The sequence below is a fragment of the Bombina bombina genome, chromosome 5 (assembly GCF_027579735.1).
Source record: "Bombina bombina isolate aBomBom1 chromosome 5, aBomBom1.pri, whole genome shotgun sequence".
NCBI classification, from domain to species: Eukaryota; Metazoa; Chordata; class Amphibia; order Anura; family Bombinatoridae; genus Bombina; species Bombina bombina.
Genome location: NC_069503.1, coordinates 926286513 through 926309442, shown reverse-complemented (window position 1 = coordinate 926309442; position 22930 = coordinate 926286513). Strand labels below are relative to the sequence as shown.

The 22930-nt window shown below is 37.2% G+C and overlaps 1 protein-coding gene across 1 annotated transcript in view; it reads right to left on the bottom strand.

Moving 5' to 3' along the window:
• PREX2 (phosphatidylinositol-3,4,5-trisphosphate dependent Rac exchange factor 2) overlaps positions 1-22930 on the bottom strand; it is a 689594-nt gene that overhangs the window by 236937 nt on the left and 429727 nt on the right. The window contains exons 26-27 of the mRNA XM_053715101.1: positions 2970-3146; positions 1900-1994 (exon numbers count right to left, since the gene is read on the bottom strand). Coding sequence (XP_053571076.1) covers positions 1900-1994; positions 2970-3146 — 272 coding nt within the window. The remainder of the gene's footprint in view (positions 1-1899; positions 1995-2969; positions 3147-22930) is intronic.

Below are 22930 nucleotides of genomic sequence, written 5' to 3'. Positions count from 1 at the left end.
GCAGTACTATATGGCAGAAGTTTTGCAACAATGTTATACATTAAGAAGAGCACTAGATGGCAGCACTATTTCCTGTCATGCAGTGCTTCAGACATGTGCACGCTACCTATCTAGATATCTATTCAACAAAGATTAACTTGAGAATGATGCAAATTTGATAATAGACGTTTTACGCTCGGCAGAGCAGGTTCAGGGGTTTGGAGCCCATGTGTGGAGGTGTCAGACTTAAGGCTGTCTTGTGCACTGAATGGGGCCAGTGAGATGGACTTCTTAATGGAACTACCACTTTTAGGGATAGCTGAAGAAACAGACAGTCAATGAAAGCTTATTGTACAGAACACTGAAGGATCTGATATTGGAAGCAGGATAGGTGTGCAGGTGCCCCCAGTCAAGAGCTGGAGTCGGAGGTAATGCCCACGGTAGGGCCAGGAATAGGAATGCCCATTTTAAGGCCAAGACTGGAGTGTCCACTTGAGGCTGAGTCAGGAATGCCCATGATAAGGCTAAGAACAGAACTGCCCACTTGAGGCAGAAGACAGGAACAGGATAGGAAGCTGGGTGGACACTCAATGCAGAGTTTGAGTACAATAGCTGGATACTGATAAGTGGCCTATACCCTCTGCAGGGCTTGAAAGCAGGAACTGGAGACTGGCACTTGGAAGATACTCTCTGCAGAGACTCAGGGTAACTGGTAGCAGTGACAGGCTGTTGATGAGAGAATAGCCAGGAGACAAGCCACGACTCAGTTACCTGAAAGCAGTCCAATAAGTCACCAAATACAGTGAGAATGCTATAGAGCAGTGTTTTTCAACCAGTGTGCCGTGGCACACTAGTGTGCCGTGAGAGATCCTCAGGTGTGCCACGGCAGACTGACAACAGTGTGACATATTTTTTAAACTTTGCTTGTTTTTTACTCCCAGTGCAGGGGTAGTTTGTAGGAGGCATGGCATAACAGCACAATACATACAGTATGTGTGTGTTTGTGTGTATGTGTATGTATATATATGCTGTATTAGGCTACAATGTCTAATTTTTTTTAAATTTTGGGATGGTGGTGTGCCACAGGATTTTTTAATGTAAAAAAGTGTGCCACGGCAAAAAAAAGGTTAAAAATCACTGCTATAGAGTAGTCAGGAGACAAGGCTAAGTTCGGTATACCATTAGCCTCAAACAAAAGGGAAATCCAAGAGAATATTCAGGAGTCAAGATGAATTCAGGAACCATAGGAAAAAAACAAAAAGGAACTCAGGCAAGGTCAGAGGCACTTACAGACTGGTAGAACCACAATGTCAGGGCAGGGAGTGGTCTTAGAGGCTGCCTTTTATAGCAGTTCTGACGAGGTAACTGCCTGCAGCTGGCAGGCAGGTGGAGCTAAAGAACATAACCAGTGCATGCAACAGGTCTCCTGAAGCATCAGCATAAGCTAAAGTTCTCTGGTGGTGCAGAGACAGGATTGCAGGCTGTAAATCAAGCATTTCAGGTTCAATCCCAGGCACGGGTGTGAAAAGAAGTAAATTGGAAACTTATTTTTAAAATTGTACACTCTGAATCATGAAAGGAAAATGCTGGGTTTCATGTTCCTTTAATAAAGCTTTAAAATGTATAACCGTTAATCAGAACCACAATAGCTCTTCAACAACCTTTGGCTGCAACCTAAGACATTAACAATTACATCCATTGCTACACTGCTCCTGGTATATCACATTGTAAATAAGGAAACAACTTAATCTTGTTTATTGAAGAATACACATCATATTTTTTTCTGTATAGCACATTCCATAGAAAGAAACCTTTTGGTCCAGTTTATTGAAGAGCAGAAGGAGCATCACTAGTTCACATAAAAATATACACTCAAGCTATTAAAACTAGGAACAATTTAGATAAATAAAATCTTCTTACCAGAATCCATGTCGTCACTATGCATGTACGAGCTACACTGGCTACTGCAGACGCTGGTGAAGGAGGCAATAGAGTTTCTATTGCTATTGCAGTCACTAAATCATAAAATATAGATACAATTATAGAACATGAAACATTTTATTCACCCTAATAGACTATATTGTAGACAACATTAAAAAAGATAAAAATTCCAGTCACATATGTTATTGAGTAATGTTCATCAATGTTATTATCAAATATACAGAGCCATATTACAAGTGTTGCGTTAACATATTTCACATTCCAATGTTCTTCACATCGCAAAATATGTTCTATTTATTCAGAAATAAATATTTCTACATATATCTGTATCTATACCTATATACAGTGTATATAGGAATATCTATTTAAAAATACTTTGAACATATTCCCCTATGTGAAGAACATTGTAAAGTGAAATATTTACAGTTAATACACAATATAACACTTTATAATATATGAATATATGAATATTGCATAAATATGCTTTTTGTTTCATGTTTTCAGCTACTTAACTTTCTCTCGTTTTCAAGGACATACATGAAAACGAGAGAAATCTCAATGCATCCTTCCTGGTAAAATATTTTATAAATAATAAAGGGCTCCAATGCACTTTGTAGCCTTTTTTTGTTTAACACCTGAGACCTCATAGCTTTGAGCCCTTATAACATTTTTGTGCAATCATTTTTTTTTTTATTAGATAATGTTTTTATGAGTGTAATTGTACTTTTAAATGTATTTTTGATGTTTTGTGACACTGTTTGTTTTGTGAAACAATTAACCATGGCCCTGAGGTTGCGATATCATGACGCACGTTAACTTCAGTTGTGCTCAAGCAATCGCATTTACTTTCAACTTGCAATACGAGCTCTACATCCGACGTGTGAAAAGAGCTGCGATATAGTTTGCGCATAACTGTTAGTGCACTACTCGTAATCTGGCCCTTAATGTTGAAATGAATGTTACAATGAAAAATAGCCCACTTACAACTTTTCAGGCATTTATATGTGAATCCAATTGAAGAATACATTTTGTAATAAGATACAAATTACCTGTAGGAATCTCGGTTGCTGATGGTGTCATGACCAGAATCCTCCTGTTCATCTCCTGCTACATTAAAACAGACTCTTTTCCCATTTTTCTCCGCCTTATCATTGTCGCTATCACAAGCTATTAAAGTGTCTGCTCTGCGGTCCGGTTTTGGTGAACATGTTATTGAAGACAAGAGGCTGAAAATGAAAATTATATATTCATTTTTTTAAATTAGAATCATTACCCATATAATTTAATACACTGAGGCTGAGTTTACATTGCTGGTGCAAAAACCGAGCTAGAAAGGGTTAACCAGTTTAGCTGGTGTAAAGTGTTTTAAGCTTCCATTCTGCTGCACATTTAAGTTGTCTTCTTTTAGAAGTAATAATGTAAAAAAGCTAAATATTAAAATTCAGAGGACGTAGAGGCCCTAATTATGCAGCTGGGTGTGGACAAGGTTCAGAACTTGGGAACCTGTCTGCCCAGCTTTACAGTGAATGGGCAGTGAACACTGTATGTCCCCTGCCTCAATGTATTGGCGCACACACTTGCATGTATAATGCTGCCCGCTTTCTCTCACATGACCGGAAGGGCCTGTCAATCACCCAGAACAAATGTGTCCGGGGTCATTGATATCTACCAACTCAAAGGTAGAGGAGAGGGTAAAAATCGGTTGCTGCTGACTGCAGCTTCTTACATTGTGGAAAGCAGCAGCATTGAGACATATATGTCAGTGAATAGTTAAACTTACAGAAACATCAGATGGGCAAAAAGAGGAAAAATAAACCCATATATTATTTAAGAGAACTCATTCTATTAGGACACTATTTTTTTTAATCCTTCCATTGAGGACATGTCTTGTGTGTGTGTGTATATATATATATATATATATATATATATAGATATATACATATATATATATATATATATATATATATATATATATATATATATATATATATATATATATATATATATATATATATATATATATATATATATATATATATATATATATATATATATACAGGGAGTGCAGAATTATTAGGCAAGTTGTATTTTTGAGGATTAATTTTATTATTGAACAACAACCATGTTCTCAATGAACCCAAAAAACTCATTAATATCAAAGCTGAATAGTTTTGGAAGTAGTTTTTAGTTTATTTTTAGTTATAGCTATTTTAGGGGGATATCTGTGTGTGCAGGTGACTGTGCATAATTATTAGGCAACTTAACAAAAAACAAATATATACCCATTTCAATTATTTATTTTTACCAGTGAAACCAATATAACATCTCAACATTCACAAATATACATTTCTGACATTCAAAAACAAAACAAAAACAAATCAGTGACCAATATAGCCACCTTTCTTTGCAAGGACACTCAAAAGCCTGCCATCCATGGATTCTGTCAGTGTTTTGATCTGTTCACCATCAACATTGCGTGCAGCAGCAACCACAGCCTCCCAGACACTGTTCAGAGAGATGTACTGTTTTCCCTCCTTGTAAATCTCACAATTGATGATGGACCACAGGTTCTCAATGGGGTTCAGATCAGGTGAACAAGGAGGCCATGACATTAGATTTTCTTCTTTTATACCCTTTCTTGCCAGCCACGCTGTGGAGTACTTGGACGCGTGTGATGGAGCATTGTCCTGCATGAAAATCATGTTTTTCTTGAAGGATGCAGACTTCTTCCTGTACCACTGCTTGAAGAAGGTGTCTTCCAGAAACTGGCAGTAGGACTGGGAGTTGAGCTTGGCTCCATCCTCAACCCGAAAAGGCCCCACAAGCTCATCTTTGATGATACCAGCCCAAACCAGTACTCCACCTCCACCTTGCTGGCGTCTGAGTCGGACTGGAGCTCTCTGCCCTTTACCAATCCAGCCACGGGCCCATCCATCTGGCCCATCAAGACTCACTCTCATTTCATCAGTCCATAAAACCTTAGAAAAATCAGTCTTGAGATATTTCTTGGCCCAGTCTTGACGTTTCAGCTTGTGTGTCTTGTTCAGTGGTGGTCGTCTTTCAGCCTTTCTTACCTTGGCCATGTCTCTGAGTATTGCACACCTTGTGCTTTTGGGCACTCCAGTGATGTTGCAGCTCTGAAATATGGCCAAACTGGTGGCAAGTGGCATCTTGGCAGCTGCACGCTTGACTTTTCTCAGTTCATGGGCAGTTATTTTGCGCCTTGGTTTTTCCACACGCTTCTTGCGACCCTGATGACTATTTTGAATGAAACGCTTGATTGTTCGATGATCACGCTTCAGAAGCTTTGCAATTTTAAGAGTGCTGCATCCCTCTGCAAGATATCTCACTATTTTTGACTTTTCTGAGCCTGTCAAGTCCTTCTTTTGACCCATTTTGCCAAAGGAAAGGAAGTTGCCTAATAATTATGCACACCTGATATAGGGTGTTGATGTCATTAGACCACACCCCTTCTCATGACAGAGATGCACATCACCTAATTTGCTTAATTGGTAGTAGGCTTTCAAGCCTATACAGCTTGGAGTAAGACAACATGCATAAAGAGGATGATGTGGTCAAAATAATCATTTGCCTAATAATTCTGCACACAGTGTATATACTGTGTATATATATATATATATATATATATATATATATATATATATATATATATAATATCTACTTGAAACTTTTTGTACTATATCAAGTATATACCCTATTGATGTACATGTGTATAATATATGTATTTGTGTCTCTTCTCCTATTTTTAGAGCGTATGCTTAGGAGCTGTAGATATATAATATATGCACAGCAATATACTTTTTTTCTGAGTTTTCCTAATTATATTCCAAAATTATTCCCAATTTTTCATTAACTGTCCAGCCCTTATTATGCCTTCATCTCACTTGTCATTTCTTTATTAGTAACAGTTTATTTTTTTTGTAGCTGATGTAACGATCTGTACAACCATTTTATTTGAAGTTTAATTCCCTTCATTTTTAGTAACACTTTAGGATATGGAACAAAACTCTGATTATACATAATAAACTGTGTTGCTATCTGAGGTATTGGTTGTTATAACCGCAAACTATGTTTACACTTTTTGTAATTTTTCACCTTAAATATACACTTTCACTAACAATGCTATTTATACTTTGTGTTTCAATTCAAGCTTAGTGTTTCCTTTTAAACCAATCACTGCTATAAATACACAATGCATTCTTTGAATTTGTAACACTATTTTACCTATGTGTTTACTTAATGACATAAGCCATTTCACAGAGAGTTAAATTTACACCTGTATAAATAATGTGAAAGGGCGGAGTGTTTACTCATCCCTGACGAATGTGCCCTACAGGAATGAAAAGCGTAGGATGTTTCTTTACGTTTTGTGTAGCCATGTATGATTTACCTTCACTTGCACAATAAACTGCAACTGTTTCACGTTGCAGATTGTGCACTTTTGTTTCTATGATTGTGTGTGTATGAGTCTTTTAAATGGTATAACTGTGTGTATGGTATTAAATATCTTTTAAATGTTTTTTTTAGCATGGTACAATAAAAGTATCTTTTATTTTTTTAATTATTATTGTTATTATCAATGTGTATGATACAACAATGGCAATAATAATTATGTAATTAGTAAACCCTGTGCATGTGCATGGTGAGCTCATATATGGGGAAGCAGAAATGTTATAATTAAAATAATATTAATAAATATAAATATGAGGTGGAAAAGAAAATATTACCATAACAATTACCTGGCAGTTGAACAGTCACAAGGCTATTAACTTAATAAAAGGGAATAACTGGCTTCACCTCTTTCAAGGTAGAGGTTTGTTGTATGTTGGAACATTTATTGGGGATACCATTTAGTTCCACCCCATTGCTGGGAGCCACAGGTCATTATTTTAGAAATTAATGGCTATTAAACACATAAATAATAAGAATTATATATATACACACATACATACAAAAAATATCTAGTAGCTCAGGACCTGATTTAGGTAAGGTTGCAGAGTATTTACTCAAAACCATGCAGAGAGCATAGAACTCTGCTCTTAAAGGGACAATCAAGTCCAAAAAAACATTCATGATTCAAATAGGGCATGTAATTTTAAACAACTTTCCAGTTTACTTTTATCACCAATTTCGCTTTGTTTTCTTGGTATTCTTAGTTGAATGCTAAACCTGGGAGGTTCATATGCTAATTTCTTAGACCTTGAAGGCTGCCTCCAATCTGAATGCATTTTCACCACTAGAGGGCATTAGTTCATGTGTTTCATATAGATAACATTGAGCTCACGCATGTGAAGTGCTAGGAGTAAGCACTGATTGGCTAAAATGAAAGTCTGTCAAAAGAACTGAAATAAGGGGGCAGTTTGCAGAGGCATAGATACAAGGTAATCACAGAGGTAAAACATGTATTATTATAACTGTGTTGTTTATGCAAAACTGGGGAATGGGTAATAAAAGGGATCTATCTTTTTAAACAACAAAAATTCTGGTGTTGACTGTCCCTTTAATCACACTACAAAAGTTCTCCAACTGCTTGTTGGAGATCTGTATTGTAAGTAATAGTACACATAGAGCCAAACACAGTAGCACACACACTTTTGTTATATGGCACTGATTCTTTATCAGAGCAACAATAGAAATCACACATAACTGTAGAACAGAAAATAGAGAAAGTTTCCCTAAAAATAAGAACACATGACAAATTAAGCAAAGCTACAATCTTTCATAGGGTAAATTGCTTTACACAGCCTGTAGCTGTTTCTGTTGTTGTACAGTACATGTCCATCTACATGAATTACAGGTGATTTGTTGTAGGTCTTTTTGAATAAACGTAACAACAGACATGACTTGTGAAAACTCACGCAGAGGATATTTTTTAATGTAGCTGAAAAGATAAAAGTATAATATGGTAATAAATCTATTGTTTGTACGTGCAGCTTAAAGGAAAAGCGAACTTCACTATACCACTCTGCAACGTCTTAAATATCTTCTAAATTTATGTGGATCTCATTCATCATTTTATTGGATCCCACTTAGTAAACTTCAAATCCTACCTTTTACACTGATACCGTTTCACGCCATAACTCTGCCTGGACGGAAAAAAAAAATGTTTTTGAATGACAAATCTCATTCTATAAGTTCTGATTGGTCCCCCACTGGCGTCCCAACTGACTCGCTCTACGACTACCAATCTAAATGCACATGCATGTCTCACTGAAATCTAGACCTGATTACTGCGGATGTTTCTCGACACATGCGCAATATAATTAAGCATAACAAGAACGGAGGTACACGTGAGAGAGGGTGGGACCGCTCTTACGTGCAAAGAAGTAAAACCAGGAAATGAGCGGGTGGGTGGAAGAAGCACTTATAACGGTATGGGAATAATTATATAAATATCTTCAAAGGAATAAATATTTTTTAAAAAAAAGAGTTAGCGACTGAGTTGATCGAGATAAGTTTAGTCAATGTCATTGATATTGACTCGAAAAATTTACTTTCACTTTTAACGCCTGTGTTTAATTTGATTGTTACCAATATAATTACTTCATGATATATCACATACCAATATGCAGAATAAATATACCGAAAGAATGAAGTGAACTGCAGTAAAAACATATATAGATGTTTGCAGACATATCCTTAAAGGGACACTGAACCCAATTTCTTTCTTTCGTGATTCAGATAGAGCATGCAATTTTAAACAACTTTCTAATTTACTCCTATTATCATTTCTTCATTCTCTTGCTTTCTTTATTTGAAAAAGAAGGCATTTACGCTATTATTTTGGTTCAGACCATGGAAAGCACTTGTTTATTGGTGGGTGAATTTACCCATTGATAATAGGAGTAAACTAGAAAGTTGCTTAAAATTGCATGCTCTATCTGAATCACGATAGAAAAAAATTGGGTTCAGTGTCAATTTAATTTATAAACAATATATTTACATCTTAATTTTCTAATCTAAGATTAGCTCTATTAACTATACATGCATTGATTTTCTTTCTATAAAAATCAAACCTAACAGATCCCTCTGACAACTTCAAACAGCTAAATTTAAATCTTCCTATAACCTTAGAGACAACACTGCAAATGGCAGAAAAATTGTAGCTAGCTTTAAATTTTAAAAATTGTCCCATGGAAATTGTTCAGGGCTGATTATTCTTTAAATGTAACTTGAAAGTGATACATTAATTAAAAAATAAAATATATAAAAAAAAAAATCTATTTTTAATATATGCAGAAAATAGATATATTTTTATTATGCAAGTGTGATGTCAAAATAATACCTAATGGTATAAATGTTCACACAATACCTTTTCAAGGAACAGAACAGAGGAACAATTAATCTGATTATCTCTAGTTAAAAAAATAGAATATTTCCATGTGTAGCTATCTGAGGTAAATTATTTAGCATGGTTTTATGTACTGACCACTAAAGGTAAAACCAAGACCAAGGTTTTATGTGTAGGCTATCTGATGCAAACACGGAGAGCAAGACTCCATAAAATTGCTCTCTGAAACATAACTAAATCATGATACTGTGTAATGGCTATCCGTGGAAAACTAAGAGCAAGGTTTATGTAATAAATATCTGTGGTGCATGGGAGGTCAAACGTCCATACTACATTACACGAGTTTAAAAAAGAATAGCAATCTGACTTGGGATGACAAGATGAGGTAAAAAGAGTACATTTGGAGATCAACCAGAAATATAATGTTTAAAGGGACACTGAACCCAAATTTTTTCTTTCATGATTCAGACAGAGCATGCAATTTTAAGCAACTTTCTAATTTACTCCTATTATCAAAATTTCTTCATTCTCTTGGTATCTTTATTTGAAATGCAAGAATGTAAGTTTAGATGCCGGCCCATTTTTGGTGAATAACCTGGGTTATTCTTGCTGATTGGTGGATAAATTCATCCACCAATAAAAAAGTGCTGTCCAGAGTTCTTAAACAAAAAAGCTTAGATGCCTTCTTTTTCAAATAAATATAGCAAGTGAACGAAGAAAAAATGATAATAGAAGTAAATTAGAAAGTTGCTTAAAATTGCCTGCTCTATCTGAATCACAATTGAAAAAAAATGGGTTCAGTGTCCCTTTAAAGAAATGATGTCAGAAAAAAAAGAGCCCAAAATTTAATTGTTGAAGTAAAATGGGGACAAATTTAACAGCAATACCTATACAAAATATAAAGTGTGTTTATCACCATAAACAAATATGCAGAGAAAACAAGAAATGGTTAGTGTATCAAGCTGTCAACCGAAATTCCGCAGCGTATTTGTGGTGAGCCTGATTCGCCTTAGTTATCAAACCCTACAGACCGGCAAAAGTAGAATTTAGTGACGTAACATACGATCCGCCGGACTCAGTCCGACACAGATCGATGCTTACACCACTCCAGATGTTCCGAACACAAGTTCGGCACAATCTGACTACTTTTGCTAGTTATCAAATATCTACCAGGTACGCTCGGCACTTTTCCGGCCCAGCGTTCCTGGTTTTCAATCCGGCACCCTGGAGGCCGCGGATGCCATAGGAATCAATGGGAGTCGGAAAGCAGCGAGAGCTCATGTTCGCTGCTACCTGATATCACATTGATTCCTATGGTATCGTCTACACCTAACACCCTAACCTGTATACCCTGAGTCTAAACACCCCTAATCTGCCCCCCTACACCGCCGCCACCTACATTATACTTATTAACCCCTAATCTGGCCCCCTACACCGCCACCACCTACATTAAACTTATTAACCCCTAAACTGCCACTCCCGGACCGCGCCGCAACTCAATAAAGTGTTTAACCCCTAAACCGCCGCTCCCAGAGCCCACCGCCACCTACATTATATTTATTGACCCCTAATCTGCCCCCCCTACACCGCCGCCACTATATTAAATGTATTAACCCCTAGTCTAACCCCTAGTCTAATATAATTTAACTAAATCAAAATAAATTATTCCTATTTAAAACTAAATACTTACCTATAAAATAAACCCTAAGATAGCTACAATATAACTAATAGTTACATTGTAGCTATTTTAGGATTTATTTTATTTTACAGGCAACTTTGTATTTATTTTAACTAGGTACAATAGTTATTAAATAGTTATTAACTATTTAATAACTACCTAGTTAAAATAAATACAAAAGTACCTGTAAAATAAAACCTAACCTAAGTTACAATTACACCTAACACCACAATATAATTAAATTAATTACCTACATTAACTACAATTAACTAAAATTAAATAAAATTATCTAAAGTACAAAAAACCCCACTAAATTACAGAAAATAATAAAATAATTACAAGTTTTTTAAACTATTTACACCTAATCTAATCCCCCTAATAAAATAAAAAAGCCCCCCAAAATAATAAAAAGTCCTACCCTATACTAAATTACGAATAGCCCTTAAAAGGGCCTTTTGAGGGGCATTGCCCCAAAGTAATCAGCTCTTTTACCTGTAAAAAAAGTACAATACCCCCCCAACATTAAAACCCACCACCCACACACCCAAACCTACTCTAAAACCCACCCAATCCCCCCTTAATAAAACCTAACACTAACCCCTTGAAGATCCCCGTACCTTGAGAAGTCTTCAGCCAACCAGGCCGAAGTCCTCCACGAAGCCGGGCGAAGTGGTCCTCCAGAAGGGCAGAAGTCTTCATCCAAGCTGGCCAGAAGAGGTCCTCCAGACAGACAGGTTTTCATCCAGGCGGCATTTTCTATCTTCATCCATCCGGTGGGAGCAGGTCCATCTTCAAGACATCCGACGCGGAGCATCCTCTTCCAACGACATCCGACGACTGAATGACAGTTCCTTTAAATGACGTCATCCAAGATGGCATCCCTTGAATTCCGATTGGCTGATAGAATTCTATCAGCCAATCGGAATTAAAGTAGGAAAAAGCCTATTGGCTGATGCAATCAACCAATAGGATTGAAGTTCAATCCTATTGGCTGATTGGAACAGCCAATAGAATGCAAGCTCAATCCTATTGGCTGATTGGATCAGCCAATAGGATTGAACTTCAATCCTATTGGCTGATTGCATCAGCCAATAAGATTTTCCTACCTTAATTCCTATTGGCGGATAGAATTCTTTTTTACAGGTAAAAGAGCTGATTACTTTGGGGCAATGCCCCGCAAAAGGCCCTTTTAAGGGCTATTCATAATTTAGTATAGGGTAGGGCTTTTTATTATTTTGGGGGGCTTTTTTATTTTATTAGAGGATTAGATTAGGTGTAATTAGTTTAAAAAACCTGTAATTATTTTATTATTTTCTGTAATTTAGTGGGGGGGGTTTTGTACTTTAGATAATTTTATTTAATTGTATTTAATTGTAGTTAATTGTAGTTAATGTAGGTAATTAATTTAATTACAGTGTAGTGTAGGTGTAATTGTAACTTAGGTTAGGTTTTATTTTACAGGTACTTTTGTATATATTTTAACTAGGTAGTTATTAAATAGTTAATAACTATTTAATAACTATTGTACCTAGTTAAAATAAATACAAAGTTGCCTGTAAAATAAAAATAAATACTAAGATAGCTACAGTGTAACTATTAGTTATATTGTAGCTAGCTTAGGGTTTATTTATAGGTAAGTATTTAGTTTTAAATAGGAATAATTTATTTTGATTTATTTAAATTATATTTAAGTTAGGGGGTGTTAGATTTAGTGTTAGACTTAGGTTTAGGGGTTAATACATTTAATATAGTGGCGGTGTAGGGGGGGGCATATTAGGGGTTAATAAATATAATGTAGGTGGAGGCGGTGTAGGGGGGGCAGATTAGGGGTTAATAAATATAATGTAGGTGGCGGCGGTATAGGGGGGGCAGATTAGGGGTTTAATAAATATAATGCAGGTGGTTGCGGGGTCCAGGAGTGGTGGTTTAGGGGTTAAACACTTTATTTAGTTGCGGCGGGGTCTGGGAGCGGCATGATAGGGGTTAATAACTTTATGTAGGTGGCGGCGGTATAGGGGGCGGAAGATTAGGGGTTAATATGTATAATGTAGGTGGCGGTAGGCTCCGTGAGCGACGGTTTAGGGGTTAATACATTTATTAGAGTTGCGGTGGGCTCCGGGAGCGGCGGTTTAGGGGTTAAACAATTAATTTAGTTGCGGTGGGCTCCAGGAGCGGCGGTATAGGGGGTAAACAGTATAGTATAGTGTGGGTGTTTAGTGATAGGCTACCAAGAAAGCTGGAAAAAAGCCGAAGAGCAGCGAGATCGATGACTGTTAGTTAACAACAGTCTGCTGCTCTTCGCCCGTACTTGGTGCGCAGCTTTTTGACAGCTTTTTTGGTAACTTTGGAGAACGTTTTCAGGTCCGCGGCTGCGATGTTAGGCGAACTTAGGCGAGCGTATTGGTGCTGTAAAATGCAAGGAAGTCGACGGCTTGATAAATAGAGGCCTTTGGGTTAGATTACAAGTGGAGCGCAATTTTAATTTGCACCCGTAAATGGGCAAACATTTGCATGTTTACTGGCGCACATTAAATAACCAGCCATTGCAAGTGGCTGGTTAATGCTACCACAAGCTTGCTGTAACCCCCATTTATAAAAAAAATAGCATCTTAATTTTTTTTTTTTTTTAAATAACTGCACAAAGCAGTTTTAAGGGGTAAAAGTGTGGTGTGTGCTTTTACATTGTAGTCTATGGGGACTGTGATTGTACTCTAAATATATATGTATATGCTTATATACATATATTATTATGTGTTAATATGTGTATATGCACATATAAAAACATAAATATATATGTACATTGTACAGTATATATTCATATACTTATATATCTTTAATTTGCAGCTCAACACTGGATGACTTAACCCCTGCGCTGCGCTAGGGGCTTTGCTGTGTCTCATGGCATGAGAACGAGGCTCCTATTGGAGTCTATGGAAGCGTGCTCTTGTGAGTGCAAAGCTCCCATGCAATGTGAATGCGAGGTCGCATTCACATTGCGCTTTACATGTAATACCAACGCACATTTGTGTGCGTCGGTATTACTGAATGGAGCACAAATATTGTGCTAGCAAAAGCAATTTTGTGCTTCACTTTATAATCTGGCCCTTTATTTTTTACAGTACAATATTTAGATGATTGATTATACATATTTAGGCCAGAGCACAAGTAACCAAAGGTTGGACCTCTGGTTAATTGTGCTTAGCCTGAAGTGCTCCCGCAACTTCTCAGGAGCATTAACCAACCACTTGTAATGGCTGTTTTTTTAACGTGCATCTGTAAATGGCCAAATTTGACCCTTTACGAGTGCACGTTAAAACAGCGCTCCACTTGTAATCTAGCCCATAATAATCTGCATTTTACAAAATATGAGCTAAATTCTTTCTTCGAGTTCTCCTTTAGTACTCTAAGCACACCATAATTAGGATCCAAGGGGTTTATAAGTGTATTAATTAGGTTTGAGTTTGCAGTCCCAGACGAGTTGATTTGATCTAATCAGTAGCTGGTGTGGAAGGTGTGAGGGAAAAAAAATTATTTCCATATATCTTACGCTACTGGTCGAATAGCCAGCTGTGCAGCATCACTTATTTGCTAGTTTCTAAACAAAATAATTTTGTAAATTAAAATGTTTTTGTTCAACCATGAGACTTTATCTACACATTCATTTACTTATTTTTTATTTAAGAAAATGTTTTACAATTTAATTTCTTTACTTCCCCCCCTGTATTTCTTTAAGCCAAGTTTGTAAATGTGCACTGTACAAGATGTGCTAATTCAATGGTTCACACCTTGACTTCCATAACCTTTATTTTCCTGTTTTTACTGTTCAGGCCTTTTAACTAGATCCTTTGGGGCTTTAGCTTCCCTTATTCAGTGTGATCCAACATATTTGTCTTATGGTTACAGTCCACAAGGAATAAAGGGCCTGATACTGTCAGCCTGTATATGCACACAATAAAAAGGTTCTCTATCTATTTAAGGAGTATCTGCTTCTAATTTGGTTAAAAATGTCAGTGATTAATAAAGTAAAATCAACTCAAAAATATTATAACTATAGTATGAACTTATAATCACTCCATTTAATCTTATATTTTACTGGTTAACACCACAAACTCAAGAGACTTGTAATATTTATTAGGCCAGCAGCAAGCAGAGAAATGCCCACATTGACCTGTTTGAAATGTAAAATCCAAGCAGGTGACCAGCACTGAACTACATATTAACTATTTATTAGGAACAACAGGCTTTGACACATACAATATAATTAGATAGTTTAGAAAAGTTTTATTATTTTCTTATATTGAAGGATTGGGATATTGGAGGCAGTAGGTTTGAATTGGGCTGAGTAGCAAAGATTGAGTGCCATCCAGGGTGGTGAAAGGGAGCTGAGACAGAGCAGGTGTCCAGTTGGATGTCTCGCAGAGTGTCCCAGTGTCATTTTGTAAACAATGATAAGAGTGCCAGACAAGTGCAGATTCTTCAAACCAGAACCATCCTGCAAAATTCAAGATAACTGAAAAGCTACAACATTATAAGCATCACAATTGTGATATATGCCCCCAGCTTTCTGTCACTCTTCAGGACAATCCTAATTTATGGCCTCAGCCATGCCGTCTTCTTTACATGCCCTGCCTTATATATATAGAGATGCAGCTACTGTGGTCACTGCTGCAAGATACATACTAGGGAAGGTTCACTTTTTATGCCAGCAGTTCGGAAGTGATAGAGGTAGGGAGGATACGATGTACACTACAAATCATGCTGCAGTGACCACTTTAACACCATGGGGTCAATTTATAAAACCATGGGGTCAATTTATAAATGTGCGGGCGGACATGATCCGCTACATGCAGACAGCATACGCTGTTGGCATTCATCATTGCACAAGCATTTCTAGTGAAATGCTTGTGCAAATCCGCCCCCTGCACATTCGCGGCCAATCGGCCGCTAGAAATGGGTGTCAATCATCCGATCATATCTGATTGGGATGATTGCTGTCAGCTATCTCAGAGGTGGTGGATAAGTTAAGGAGCAGCAATCTTAAGACTGCTGCTTCTTAGCTTAAGTTTCCGGCGAGCCTGAAGGCTCGCGGGGAAACAGCTGCATTCGTAGATACATAAATCAGCCTCATTGTCTTTGCGATGCCAACCAAAGGTGGAACGACCATTGGTGCAGCAGGTGCGGTGGCAACAGAGCCCAAGTGCTTGGGGCGACCATAGCAGCCAGTCTAATGCAGGGGAGTTGTTTACTAGTGCAGGTTGCAGGTTCATCTTTCATCTATCTATCTATCTATCTATCTATCTATCTATCTATCTATCTATCTATCTATCATCTATCTATCTATCTATCTATCTATCTATCTATCTATCTATCTATCTATCTATCTTCAAAATCATTATAAAGGGCAGTGTGTATATTATTACTATTATTATTACTATTGCTTACTACTGTGTTAACTTTATAGGGGTGGCCCAAAAAATGTTTGCACTGATGAGCAGGTCTGCTACTGATGCCAACAGCTGCTGTGTAAAAAGAAAATTACAGCATTTTCTTTGTTACATCAAAAAGAGGATATCAAAACATCAAACAGTTTAACTTATGTATTCTATTTATTTCTTTGTTTTTATTCAGAAAATGTTTATATGCATTAAAGTTTTATTTTTAGGTTGGGTCCATTTAAAGAAGTCCATTTTAGTTTTAAAATTTACATAATGAGCAATTTGTCAGGGTGGTTTGCAGGGTGCAGTAAGTAGCACATAGAGAGCATAGGAAAGAACGTGTAAACAATAAATGGTATTTTATTCAGCGTCACATCACCCAACTGACTTTCCCCGCTAATTAGCTCTGTGCACTGCCTCACCGTCACTCACTGTTGCTCTGAAGGTAAATGGGCTGCTCATCCCTCATTCAGCCAGCCATGACAGAAAAACTAGATAAACCTACAGCAGCACACTGTAGCTTGTTGGAAAAGTGATATAATAAACAGATGGCGATGGTTCCACTCTTCTAGATCCTGCTATTTCCTGGCCCACTGTGACTTCACTTATGTCACATGACTTGAAATAAATAGTTCTTACCAGAGCCAGCTGGATCATTGAGTTGTTCTACAGCTACCTACTAGCAACCATTAAGTAAAATTAAGGTGGAATAAATTCCAGACACATGTATATGTCTGTAGAAATGCCAGCCATAACATGAACAGAAGGCTACAATACCAACATCATAGACTGTGTCAGTATAAAAACCACCAAGTGGTAGCATTAACCCCAGAATAAACTTGGAATTTATACCAAGTAAACGCAAATATTTGGTTTGCTGCTGTTTGAAAAAGTTGAAGAAAACACAGCATACCTTAAAGGGACACTGAACCCAAATTTTGTCTTTCATGATTGAGATAGAGCATGCAATTTTAATCAAATTTCTAATGTACTCCTATTATCAATTTTTCTTTGTTCTCTTGCTATCGTTATTTTAAAAGCAGGAATGTAAATCTTAGCAGCCAGCCCATTATAGGTTCAGCACCATTGATAGCGCTTGCTTATTGGAGGCTTACATTTACCCACCAATAAGAAAGCATAACCCAGGTTTTAAACCAAAAATAGGCCGGCTCCTATGCATCACATTCCTGATTTTTAACTAAAGATAGCAAGAGAACGAAGAAAAATTCATAATAGGAGTAATTAGAAAGTTGCTAACAATTGCATGCTCTGAGGCCCATTTATCAAGCTCTGTATGGAGCTTGTGGGCCCGTGTTTCTGGCGACTCTTCAGACTCACCAGAAGCAGCAGTTATGAAGCAGCGATCTAGAGACTGCTGCTCTATAACCCTGTCTGCCTGCTCTGAGCAGGCGGACAGGAATCGCCACAATTCAACCCAATCGAGTACGATCGGGTTGATTAACACCTCCCTGCTGGCAGCCGATTGTCCGCAAGTCTGCAGGGGGCGGCGTTGCACCAGCAGCTCTTGTGAGCTGCTGGTGCAATGCTGAAAACGGAGCTCGTACTGCTCTCCACATTCAGCAAGGTCTTGCGGACCTGATCCGCACAGTCGGAAAAAAAAAAACATTTGGGTTTAGTGTCCCTTTAAAGCCAGTTATTGTGTAATAAAATCATACAATATAAAATTAAACTTTGAAAAATTAATATAAAGGTTAAAGGGACATGAAACTCAAACAATCATTTGTTTTACAGCTACCTACTAGCAAACATTAAGTAAAATGTAAAGAAGACAGAGGATACGATTTTAAAAAGTTTCCAATTTACTTCTATTATCAAATTTGCTTCATTCTGGGGATATTCTTTGTTGAAGAGATACCTAGGTAGGCATCGGAATTACTACTTGGCAGGAAATAGTGCTGCCATCTAGTGTTCTTGCAAATGGATAACATTCTTGCAAAACTACTGCCATATAGTGATCCAGAAATGGGCAGGCTCCTAAACATACGTCCCTGATCTTCAACAAGAGAACAAAATTGATAATAGAAGTAAATTAGAAAGTTGTTTAAAATCGTCTGCTCTAAATCATGAAAGAAACATTTTGGGTTTCATATCCATTTAAATGTGAGATAAAGGCACAAATCTTGCAACATTTTGAAGGAGAATTAGAATCGGAGTAAAATGTAACAAAAAGAAACAAAGTAAACAAAAAGATGAGTGAATCTAGCAAGGAATAGAGTGGTACAGTAGTGCGGTGTTTCATTCTCTGTGTATGATCACAATGAGCAGTGGGTTGAAAGCTCCCTTTCTATGCTATGGCTCAAACCATAGTCTTTGGTAGTCTGTATCTTCTTTAAAATACAAAATAAGGTAAAAGCAAAGCATATATTTTTTCGCTATGAAGGAAGCATTGATTGGTATGGAAGCAATGTTTTAAAGGGACATAATACTCATATGCTTAATTACATGAAAGTGATGCAGCATAACTGTAAAAAGCTGAACAGAAAATATCACCTGACCATCTCTATGTAAAAAAATAAGATATTTTACCTCAAACTTTCTTCCTCCGACAATAAGTAAGTGTTTTGAGAACAGTTATCCTTCAGCTACTGTCAGTGCTTCTGCTTTACTGTGATCTCAAGAGATTTTAATGAAATCTCACAAGAGTTCATAGTAAACATCATTAAACTAAGAAGAGAAATAACATGACTGTGTTTGCAATTGCCAGATACACGCTCCCTTGCAAATCCTGGGTTTGGCATCCAGATTGGCTGCTTAATGTAAGTTTACAATGGGATGTGACTATTGAGGATATTTTGAGGTAAAATATCTTACTTTTTGACATAGAGATGTTCTTGTGATATTTTCTAGTCAGATTTTATTACAAGGACAGAGACTCCTATTTTGCAAAACCTTTTCCTTTACTGCTCAACAGCTATTTAAAGTAACAAAAAACACATTAAAAGTTTAACATAGAAATAAAAGAAATTAATATGGTAACCAATGAGAAACAAGCTTGAATTGTATGATCAAAGGCAGATCAATCAGAGAAGTTCATTCTGCTTTTACGGTGTCCACTTTAGGACATCCTTGCTCCCTCCTACAATACTCCCTCCTCCCTCCTCCCTCCTTTAAAACTCCATGCTCCCTCCTGCAAAACTCCCTCCTTTCTCCCCCCTCCCCCATAACTCCCTCCTCCATCCTTTAAAACTCCATGCTCCCTCCTGCAAAACTCCCTTCTTACTCCTCCCTCCTCCAAAATTCACTCCTCCATCCTTTAAAACTCCATGCTCCCTCCTGCAAAACTCCCTCCTTTCTCCCCCCTCCTGTAAAACTCCCTCCACCATCCTCTAAAACTCTATACTACCTCCCTGAAAACTCCATTGTACCTCAGTTATCAGACATCAGGAATCAGGTGTCAGACATCAGGTGTCAGACATCAGGTATCAGACATCAGGACTCAGGTATCAGGCATCAGATGTCAGGCATCAGGTGTCAGACATCAGGTATCAGACATCAGGACTGAGGTGTCAGACAGGTGTCAGACATCAGGTATCAGACATCAGGACTCAGGTGTCAGACATCAGGTGTCAGGAGTCAGACATCAGGTATCAGACATCAGGTATCAGACGTCAGGTATCAGACGTCAGGTATCAGATGTCAGGTATCAGACGTCAGACATCAGGTATCAGACGTCAGACATCAGGTATCAGACATCAGGTGTCAGACACCAGGTATCAGGAGTCAGGTGTCAGACATTCAGTGTCAGACATCAGATATCAGACATCAGGACTCAGGTGTAAGACATTAGGTGTCAGGAGTCAGACCTCAAGTATCAGACATCAGGTATCAGACGTTAGGTATCAGGTGTCAGACATCAGGTGTCAGACATCAGGTATCAGGTGTCAGACGTCAGACATCAGGTATCAGACGTCAGGTGTCAGACGTCAGGTGTCAGACGTTAGGGTGTCAGACAGGTATCAGAAGCTTATATAGCGCAATCATAACTTTTTTTTGATATGTTATATTTGTTATTGTAAAGATTTACGAAAAAAATAAAAATATATTTGTTATATTTCAAAAATATACATTTTAGCTTGTAGTATATGAACTCCTGAACAGATATATATAACAATATTTAAATTCTATTGTAATTTTGATAGTTTCAAGTTCTGTCAGCTTTTAGTTTACATTTATCCTCAAACACCTTATTTATTGTGTTAAATATGTTTGCTGACAATTCCGACTCTTTTTCTGAGGAGTCTTTTACTGATAATCTGGATAATACAATTAAAGATTATAGAAATAAATTGCAGACAGTTCCCAACACTGTCACTGAGAATGCTTATTCTCCTAGGAAAGTCAAAGCAAAGAAAAAACATTTAAATAAAAGATACAGAAATTTACTTTTGCAAAGAAAAATTAAAAAAGTAGTTTTCAGTCTGGACACCCCAGACATCAGAGTTAAATCTTGTGTTAAAAAGAATAAAAGTATCTCTTCTGATTCAGATTCAGAAGAAGCTACTCCTTCTAAAAAAGTTAATAAAAGAAAAGTAGATTTAATATCTACATCTGAGTCTTCGGACTCCATTATATCTAATGATGAGGATAACTCATGGCAATCCATTTATACTTAGGAATTGTCAGACAGCTCTTCTGACTATACCCCTAAAAAGAAAAAGTACAGAAGGTCTAATAAAAATAAAAAAAGAGATTAATTGATAATGAAGGTCAAGAATATCTAGACCCTGAGGATTTATTACACCCTCACTCCTCTAACTGGAGACCCTCTAAATGAGTGGCTAGATTTTTAGACCATTACTTAAGAAAGTCTTTATCGGCTAAAGCCAGATCCACTCTTAGGGCAGAATGCCCCAGACCTGATTTACCACACAAATCCTCCGCTACACCTGAAGTAGATGCTAATATTATTAAATTTGTTAGCACTAAGAACTTTAACATTAAGAGAGGTCCTGATAAATTTCTTAAGGCATGTCAGGATAGGTTTTTAGACACTCTAGGCCCTATTACCAAGATGTTTGAGCTTACTGAGGAAGCCATAGTTAATACAGTTTTGCTTGATCCATATATAATTAGACAATGGATTCAGAGGTCCATTTATTTGATGGGCGATGCTAATACAGCGTTGTCTACCCAGCGTAGAAGGATTATTTTATGCAGAATCGATCCGAAAATCTCGGTTTTTGCCCCTACCGAAATGGGTCCCCAGGCTGAGGGCTTATTATTTGGAGACTTAGGGTTAAAGGAGTTAAGTACTTATGTTAATACCTTTAACTCATTAAATAAGGCTAAAATTACTTCCAATAAATTTTTTTACCCCTCTAATAGTCGTGTTTTTGAATGGGCTGGGAAAGGAAGAGGTTGTTTTCCCGGCCGTCCGTACTCATCAAACAGACCTCAATTCCAAGCCTTCCCACCTTCAAATCCCTCCCTTACTAACTTCTTCCCATCAAGAAGTCGGCCATGGAACCCAAGATTCTCCAGAGCTAGATCACGTTCAAGACCCTTCTCAGGTAAGCTCCCTATTTTTACTCAACACAAATTTTTTCCCACACAAAGTTGGGGAACGATTATCCCTTTTTATAAAAAATTGTGAATCCATAACTTCAGACGTTTGGGTCATTCAGACTGTCGCCGGTCTCCTTCTATACTTTGTCTCTCCTCCATTTCAGACTCATTTCCCAAATCCGATAGTTTTCTCAAAAACAGATTCAAATCTCTTAGACACAGAGATAAATCTCCTTCTCTCCAAACAGGCTATATATAGAACATGCCCCAAACAACAAAAATTCTTTTTTTCAGCAACATGTTTTTTGTGAGAAAGAAAGAGGGTTCTCTTCGACCTGTTATAAATCTAAGGAATTTGAATGCCTTCCTGTCTTACAACCATTTCTAGATGGAGGGGATTCATCTTCTAAGAGATTGCCTTATGGACAAAGATAGGTTAGTAAGACTAGACCTTACAGACGCTTACCTGACAGTTCCCATCCATCAGTGTAATCGCAATTTTATCAGGTTCCTTTGGAGAAACCAAATTTGGCAGTTTACCTGTCTCCCTTTTGGACTCTCTTCAGCCCCTTGGGTATTAACAAAAATTTTAAAACCGGCAGAAGCCTGGTTGAGATTGAGGGGTGTTCTTCTAATTATTTATCTGGACGACATTCTTATAATGAATCAAGACCAATCTCTTCTTCTCTCTCATCTGAATCTAACTATGGATATGTTAAAAAAACCTGGGTTTTCTTATCAATTCCAAGAAATCGGTTCTCACTCCTTCACAAAAAATAATATTTTTGGGTTTTCAAATAGACACCTCTCTTTCTACTTTGAGTCTTCCCTTGGAAAAGGTGAACAAAATCAAATTAGAAATTTCTCAATTGTTAAAGAAAAAGTTCTTTCCTTTCAGAACTCTCACTCGAATTGTGGGTCTTCTTTCAGCCTCAATTCAGGCAATTTTCCCAGCTCCCCTTCATTACAGGGCTTTACAGAGATTAAACATTTCTTATTTGAGGAAGAGTTTTTCCTATTCTCATAAAATCTCTTTGTCAGAAGATGCTCGGACAGAAA